The 8,673-nt window shown below is 36.8% G+C and overlaps 1 protein-coding gene across 1 annotated transcript in view; it reads right to left on the reverse strand.

The window, feature by feature from the left end:
- The window catches only part of LOC134678326 (uncharacterized), a 28,337-nt gene extending 20,758 nt beyond the window's left edge, over positions 1-7,579 (reverse strand). The window contains exon 1 of the mRNA XM_063536858.1: positions 7,444-7,579. Within this exon, the coding sequence (XP_063392928.1) occupies positions 7,444-7,449 (6 nt within the window). The 5' untranslated portion in view covers positions 7,450-7,579. The remainder of the gene's footprint in view (positions 1-7,443) is intronic.
- Between the last annotated feature and the right edge of the window lie 1,094 nt (positions 7,580-8,673).

Raw genomic sequence — 8,673 nt, forward strand, 5'->3', positions numbered from 1 at the left:
AGTATTTTGGCCTCAAAAGGCACGCATGTCGATCAATATGTGTTTTCACGCCGCACTATAGGTCAAGCAGCGAGTTTGAATTTTTAGAAGTACATGCCTGTACCAAATTCCTGTATTTAGGTACCGTATTAAGATTTACACCAAACATGGAGTTTTGCGTATTGCTGCTCGATATTCCAAGAAGTTGGCGCGCTGAATACCGTATCTACTAGAAAAACTTGCTTGAATTGACTTAAATGAATTAACCATTTTGAATTCTTTTAAGTATTTTTATTTAATCTTAATACGTATGGGTACCTATGTAATTACTTAATAAAGAATTCGGAGTAGTCTTTTATTTTAAGTATACTCGTATCTACTCAAACATATGGGTATAGGCAAAATGTTACACTAGTCATTTTGCGTTCTAAGTAGACCGTCCGCGACTATACCAAACATATTTATGTATTTATGGTAAGTAGGTATGTAGGTAGTGATTCTGATTAATTATTACATTTATTAGGTACCTGGGAAATAAATGCGAGGATGTCTAACTCATGTTTGATGTTTCCGCACCTACGACTTTTATTAGACTTTTCTTATGAATAGGCATGTTCCAATGCTATATAAATCTTATGTACGGAACCCTAGAAACGCGAGTCCGACTCGCACATGGCCGGTTTTATTCAAAAATGTTATTAGTTTCAGCACAATAACAATTATGCGAAATGAGTTTTATGCGTATCATTACATTAGGACAATCATTTATTATGCGACCCAATATAGACCCCTTTGTGAGTTTCTTTATACCGGGTGTGGCCTGTAACACGAGCAAATAATTAAAACATAGATTGTACTCCTCAAACGGTGATACTTTTGTTCAACAACTTTTAAAAATTAGTAAGTTTTTAGACTCCCTATTTTTAAAATAGAAATAGTTTATTCGTGGCATAAAAAATAGGTAACAGACAAAAGAGAAAAAAAAGAGGCACAAAAATAAAAATAAAATTCACTTAACATTACAACACATATCATTACATAACAGAACAAGTAAATAGCCACGAAATGGTCCCGACTCAGCATGGTGTTAGCCTTGATGGGCCAACGCTGGTCTTCCGTCGGGGCCAAGGACGAGTGAATCACGGAAACATGACGTTTTAGATTTCATACAAAATAAATATGATCTTCAATGGACGCCATCGCCACGCCATATCACTGTGATTGACGTTGCTTGTCACGCCTTAAAAATAACAAAATTCGCAATACATTGCGTCTTGAAATAAACTTTAAAGTGTATTAAGAATCAAACCACAAGTTATTTTTAAAAGTCGCTGAACAAATGTTGGTCAGTATGAGGAGTACAGCATACAGTTAAATTTTTTGCTTATATTACAGGCCACACCCGGTATACAACAACATTTGAAGTGATGATATGATGATTATTGAGTAATTCCAGAGAAGAGTGTAATAATGTCTTCGAGAAGAGTTTACCCACTATAGTCTGTATCTTTAGGTATTTAAGTAAAAGTAAACAAAATCTACACTGAGAGAAAAGTACAACAAAAATACACTTAGAATTACAAAAATAAACTTAATCCGGGGACAAGGAGAGTTAACTAATAACAAGGAGAGGAGCAAATTGACTAGCAATTTCTATTAGTTCTTGCAGTTTCTATTATCTGTTTGTTGAAATTATATTTGGGATTACTGAGCTGTTTGTACAAATAAATAAACTTTACAGAAATAGTGAAACGTCCATAATTATTACTAAAACTTCATTTTTCCCCCAGTACAGAACTGTTTAATAATTCCAAGTGATGATTTTTCTCTCAGTGTACCCTCAAATGGCTCCTTAAGCCAGTTAAGGGTAGATGGAAACATTACACGATCAAATAATGTAAGTTAAAGTCAGGTCGTTCAGTGCCTGACCCAGGAGGTTTTGTATTTGGTTGGTTAACCAATAGATGTTATAACTACCGGAAAAAGTACAAATTATTTGTTTACTTTTATTTAAATACCTAAAGAAAAGATAAACAGACTACAGAGTATAGATAAGAACAATGCTGCCCCAGTACTGCTGGACGAGTTCGACTTCAACCACCGACTTCCTTGCCACAATGAACTTAAGCTTAAGGCTCCTCTACACGATGGGCCAGCGCCTACCACTCAAAGATACGCACAGGCCTATTCGGATTTCGAGATAATCGCAAGATCTAGAGACGAAATAGAGATCAACTAGATCTAAATTAGATATCGATAAGATGTGACTTGGATATCTAAGTCATAACTTGTCGAAATCGTTCAAGAGGACCTCCAGAATCGCAGAAACGTCAAATTTGACATATCTGTCTTACAAACAACCACATATTTGCGGCGTTCGCGGTAGAGACCCTGGGGCCGTGATGTCGTGACGCTCACAATCTTTTTAAGGGCCCAAAAAAAAAGACTATTGAAAACCACGGGTGACCCTAGGGCTGGCTCATTCCTAGGCCAAAGAATAGGCATAGCTATTCAGCGTGGGAATGTAGCCAGCCTTATGGGTACCCTTCCGCAGGGGACAGATCTGGGGGACCTAAGGTAGGTGGGTAAGTTTTATTTATTTATTTTATTAGTTTTAGTTTTAATTTATTTCGTTTATACTTAATTTTAATAATAGTCCATATCGTAACTTGTTGAGGTCTAGTAGAGATCGAATTCATTTTCCGAATCGAGCCGGCAGCCATGCGGTAGAATGAGATAGCAATATCACTTGCTCCCTCTGACGCATAAATGCGTCTCTTGGAGTGGCTGGCGCTGGCCCGACGTCGCCATGGCGGTGCTAAGAGGGACTTTCCAATTAAGCTCATGGGTGATACCTTTGAAATGCAGATTGCCTCCAAACAGTCGAGGCAAAGTTAATCTACTCGTAGTCGGTTTAGTGTAGGTAGTTTCTATGCTTTTCAGCTAGTCTGGCTATTGACGGCTGAACATAGTAAATCTACATTAGGTACCTACTTACATAACATTTATCCAATAAGCGTTTTATGTCTATTCCTTAGACGCTGCCAAGAGAATTAATTATTGCATTTGGCTATCACGACTTAAGTGTTCAGAAATTTTTCAACTGGGATTGTCATTTGGTTTTCTATGTCTAGATAAGTATACGGTTTTCTATGTCTAAATAAGTATACGGTATACTTATTTAGACATAGAAAACCAAATGACAATACCAGCTGAAAATTTTCTGAACATTTCGTAAGTCGTAGGTATACTTACTGTATAGTGTATACCAGTGGCGGCGCGTCAAACATATTCATAGGCAAGCCGGGGCTAATTTGACTTACACATTTCCTTTACAACTCTGCTCAAACATCCAAAAACAGGCAAGCCGGTGGGAATCGGCTTTTATGGACGCGCCGCCACTGGTGTATACCTACCTACAAAGTACAAAGTCATGGACTGTAACGATGAAAAGTGTAACTTTTCAGTTTAGATGTTCACTTAGGTTTAATTGACAATTAAAGTGATTTTCAATTCAAATAATTTCCTCCGTTAATGCGCTAATAACTTGTCAAAACCACGAAACACGATAAGTTATGTAATATTAGTGATGTTGGTAATTAAGTAGGTGTGGTAATAAAATACCCTAATGCGGTTCCAGAATATCATATGAATTTTATACATTTGGAAATGGAACCAGCTATTTCCTGAATTGGAATCATGAATGCTGTCGCTCTAATTAGTCAAATGAACCGTTGTTTTGTTAAGCCTTTTCCAATTCGATTACGCTGGACAGTAATGGCGCCTAAAATTTACGTCAGGTACCGAGCATTTATATTTGTGTGATATTAATTAATGTTTCATTAGTTCAGGGTGTTATATAAATCCTCTCCGAAATACACATGTAACAAATAATAAAATGTTATTCTGGTGTTAAGTGTGTTCTTAATATACCGTACCCACATAAATAAAATTGTATATATGTATGTATTTACATCTGTTAATTAAAATATGTTACATATTGATAATGTAGAAGGGTTATTAATGTTATTATTATTTATTTAATAACATTTTTACAACATAATAAAAACACTAAAACTTATAAATAATAAATGGGTTTATGTCAGCAAAACAAATCTCTCGTGTATAAGTATGCCAGGATAGTATTATTAACCTTATAAGTACTTACTTGTAAATATGTATAATGAAAATGTTAAAGAATCAGACAGCATTTGTTTAGTTATGGGTACTTATATATAGATACCTAATTTTAATTTCCGGTATCTGGCAATAAAATGGCTACTTGTGTAATGAAATTTCTGTGATGCTCAGGAAATTAGTTGGACAGCTAAAATAATCACTTTGATTCCGATATTTTTCATAAGATTAAGAAATTGTTTAGAGGATATTGTATTTTCATTTAAAACTACGTATCAAATTATGCCTCAAAAGTATGTAGGTAGATACTATAGGTATGCCTAGAGGTAGAACAATTAGATTGTGGTAGATACCCCTATGTTAATATAAATGTTCTATACTTACTTACTATTTTTAACGCGAGCCGTTTAGATATAGGTTCATATGTATTTCTATTAGGGAAATTATTCGAGGGTACAAATATGTACGTTTGGCTCGTTGATTAAGTTAGTCAGTGTTAATGCTGACTACAACGTCTACAACAGTGACAACCATAATAAAACTACCTAAGGGATACGCAGGTTTTTTTGCTTAGTTAGTACGAAATAACCTCATGGAAATGTTGATACGTTTACGTTTCTTCATGTTGACTAGTAAAATTGAGTTTTAAGTAGAAATGCCACGAATATTCGGCAACTATTCGGTATTCGGTCTATTCGGCCACTTTGCCGCATATTCGGTATTCGGCCGAATGTTGCCTGCTCTTCGGCCGAATACCGAATATCTGTTACCGAATATTGCACCTACTTAAAAAAAAATGACCAAAAACTAGTATATTTAACATTTAAATACGAAGGCACGATTTCGAGCATTTGTTGATTACAAAATATTTTATTTTTACCATGAGTCTGATTTGATTGACTCTAATAACTACATTAATTAATTCTGTTCAATATAAAAATATACCTTAGCAAACGCTGTGCTTTGTTGGCGAACAGTTTTCATAATAATTGTGACTCAGAATGTTCGCATGTCATGCCGAATATTCGGTCGCCTAATATTTGGTATTCCGACGAGAGAGGTACCGAATATTCGGTAAGTATTCGGTATTCGACCAAATTCTCTATTCGGGGCATCTCTAGTTTTAAGTGATACTTTGAATGGTATTTTATTTATTTGACGTTCAATATATGTAGGTAATATGATTTGTTATGTTTTACAGTTAGTATTTATCTCGCATTATAGTGATGAAGTATTTTGTGTTTCACTCGGGAGCAAAGTTCCCTCACAACGCTCAAGATTCCTCTTAGAACCACTCGCTACGCTCGTCGTGGGTCAAATTGGAACCTTTGGCTTGCTCGGGTATCAATATTCTCACGCGGGGTTGTCGTTTAATCCTTGTAAACAAAGGAATATGTCCGTCTATTGCCTACCCATTTTGAATTGGATGTCATCATCATCATCAACAAAACCGCCTCGATCTGTTAATGAACGACCTGAGGGCCTGACTGACCTACATTATTTGATCTTGTAATGTTTTCATCTACCCTCAACTGGCTTGGAGCTATTTGAGGGTAGATTTTGTTTACTTTTATTTAAATACCTAAAGATACGAGTAACATATATGTTATATGTTTCACAACTTCTAACCAAACAGGTAGGTACTTACCTACATAACGTTTTAACCTAATAATTATGTATGTCAATTCGTTATACTGCCCTCCTAAGCCGAATAGCGCTATCTCAAAAACAAATGATTTTGAAAATGGAATTCTCAGTAATAGAAACTAAAGTATAAGTTAGCAATGAATTTTCTTTTGAGATAGCGCTCTTTGGCTTAGCAGGGCAGTATATTTCTCCAAAATGCGAATTTATTGATATTATATATCTTATATAATCTATTTTAAGGAGACATTGGCATCATATAATTGATATATGTATCTGCCTACTGTACAAATGGGGCATTGATAACACTGACAAGTTATATTACGATATAAACGCGTAAGTTAAAGCAATTAATTGGTGTAGATACACCGATGCAGTCAATGACATTCATACATATACGTATTTATCCGCCCGTCTAATATTAACTGACCCACGCCACGTCCGTAGATAATAACACAACTGTCACTTATGCTTTTTATCATCAATAAATAATATTAAACGAGACAGTTTGTCTGTCGGTGTCCCGACATTTTGTATAGGCAAGTACCTGCCCGAAAGAACAACTCTTTAGAAAAAAAAGGGTTCCGGCCGACCGGCTTAACATATTTTAATGTTTACATCAAAGTCCTGACTAATTTTGTCTTGAAACAAAACGCTTTAGCGATATCAAACGCTACTGAACGCTAACCACGTCCAATAATAGTAAAAAGTAATATTAAATTCCTTAGTTTATTGGTGTGCAATTCCATTTCATAAAGAATTACTATCCAATCGTTCATAATGAGCGTTCAGGCGCAAGGACTCATCGCCATCGCCAGTGACAAATGTCCTCACTTATTTTTAAACAGCACCCCATTAGCAGTTAAATAAATCAACAACAAGCACCTAGACAATCCGCTTAAAAACAAAAAAAGGTACGCACGCCGCGGCATCCCACTAAAAGAAATCCTAAAAATGCCTACGGAATCAAACCGGGCGCTAGAGAGAGAGGATGAATTGCATGGGTTTACGCAAACAAACACAGTTTGCCTGTTAACGAGATAACGCACACAAACAAAAACTCGCCCTTAGGTACTCTGCTGCGCGCAACCTCTCAAGTCGTCCCCTCCGCTCCAAAATAATTTGTGTGCAATATACGCCTTATAATGAACTAAGTAAATTTGGTTTCCCACATGCTACCTACATTAATTTAAATTTGTTTGTTAATGAGAATAATGAGTACCTACTTACCTACGGTGCTTAGCCAAACAAACGAATGTAAGCGTTTGTTTATTGTTTGCGTAATTTAATTTCTATTCACCGTTGACAGATCAATTTCGGTTGTCAAAATATGTATTTTTTTCCACAACACCGAAAGGAAAATTAATGACTAATAAAACAAGCAGGGTAGGTAGGTAGTCTTACAGTATTATGATCTCGATAGTGACGCAAGTCGATGTATTATAAAATCAAAACGAAACATTAAAACAGACAAAAATGGCTTCTCAAACTTTAAGGACATTTACGAAAAATTCCTTAAAAAGTCAACGGTTCGTTAGACGCAACTATTTTTAAATGTTCACAAAACTTCGTCGAAGTAATAAATCAGTTGCACGTAAATCTAGAAACTTGTTAAACGCGTTCAAAACATAAATGTAATACACTGGTGCATCTGAAACAGGTTGTGGTAATAGTTGAACTTACCTCCATCTGACGTCGCGCGTGTGGAGTGGTCGGGAGCAGCGGGCGGCAGGCGCACGGGCGACGGTCGGGCGAGGAATGGCGCGCCGCCGCGGGCACTCACAGCCACCAGCAGGAGGACGCCCGCCTATTGATCTGCCTTTTGCACCCGGGACCGTACAGGAGTACGCATATTCACACCCCGCCCCACCCACTATCTGCGGCTAGGCAAGATTTATTGCTTTTTCCGGGAATCAGCGGATTTTCTCTGTATGAAGCAACGTCAGATTTTTTGCGAAGGACGCAATTAACTTCTTACAAAATGCGCACTTAAGAGATGATGGGACATTTCTCTCGCAGCTATGCGGCTGGTAAACGGGTTTTATTAGCGGAGACTAGGCATTAAGCTTTTGTGTCGCGACGCTTTTGTTCTTAAGATTTCATTAGGCAAAATGAAAAAAAATATTACATGTAACTATGTACTTTGAAAACTTGAAACCGCAAACCAAATGAATTTGCTGCATTAAGTGGAAAAGGGACATCCGCTGCTCCATACAAACTTAGTCCCCATTTTCCTCTCTGGATATTCACAATATGGAAAATATTTTTACTTAATTTGATGTATATTAACCATAGCCTGCCATGAGTCGTGGCCTCGTGGCAAAACCCCAGGACAACGTGAGGAAGATGAAGTTTAATAATATTTAATAGAAAAAAAACGAATATAAATTATTGGCTAGTATTTAACTAAAAAAATCTCTCTGTTTCTCCAACTAAGGGGTCGCAGTTCTATCCTAACCTAACCCACAAAATCGAAATCGCCAAACTATGCGTCGTTGAAGAGTTTGGTTCTGATCATCATCAGCAGTTCCACTTCATTAAATGCGAGAGTTTTAATGAAAATGCTTGATTTTCTGATAAATATACATAAAAATCTCTATACGCATGCCTTTAAGATTTAAGGAGTTCCTTCGATTCCTCATGGATCCCCTCATCAGAACTCGAGCTTGACAAAAATGTGGCTTAAAAACTTAACTTGCTTAACGAACATAACGAAAAGGAGAAATCGCCAAACGTGAACTATGCGTCGTTGAAGAGTTCCGTTCTGATCGTCATCAGAGGCCGCGTAGCCAAAATGCCAATCGCTTACGCTCCGTAGCGATCGAAACGCAACTGTCACTGTCGCACTAATATGGAAGAGTGATAGAGAGACACAAAGCGTTTCGTTGTCGAAGCGATAGCGCGCGATTGTAA

Source organism: Cydia fagiglandana, chromosome Z, assembly GCF_963556715.1.
Source record: "Cydia fagiglandana chromosome Z, ilCydFagi1.1, whole genome shotgun sequence".
NCBI lineage: Eukaryota > Metazoa > Arthropoda > Insecta > Lepidoptera > Tortricidae > Cydia > Cydia fagiglandana.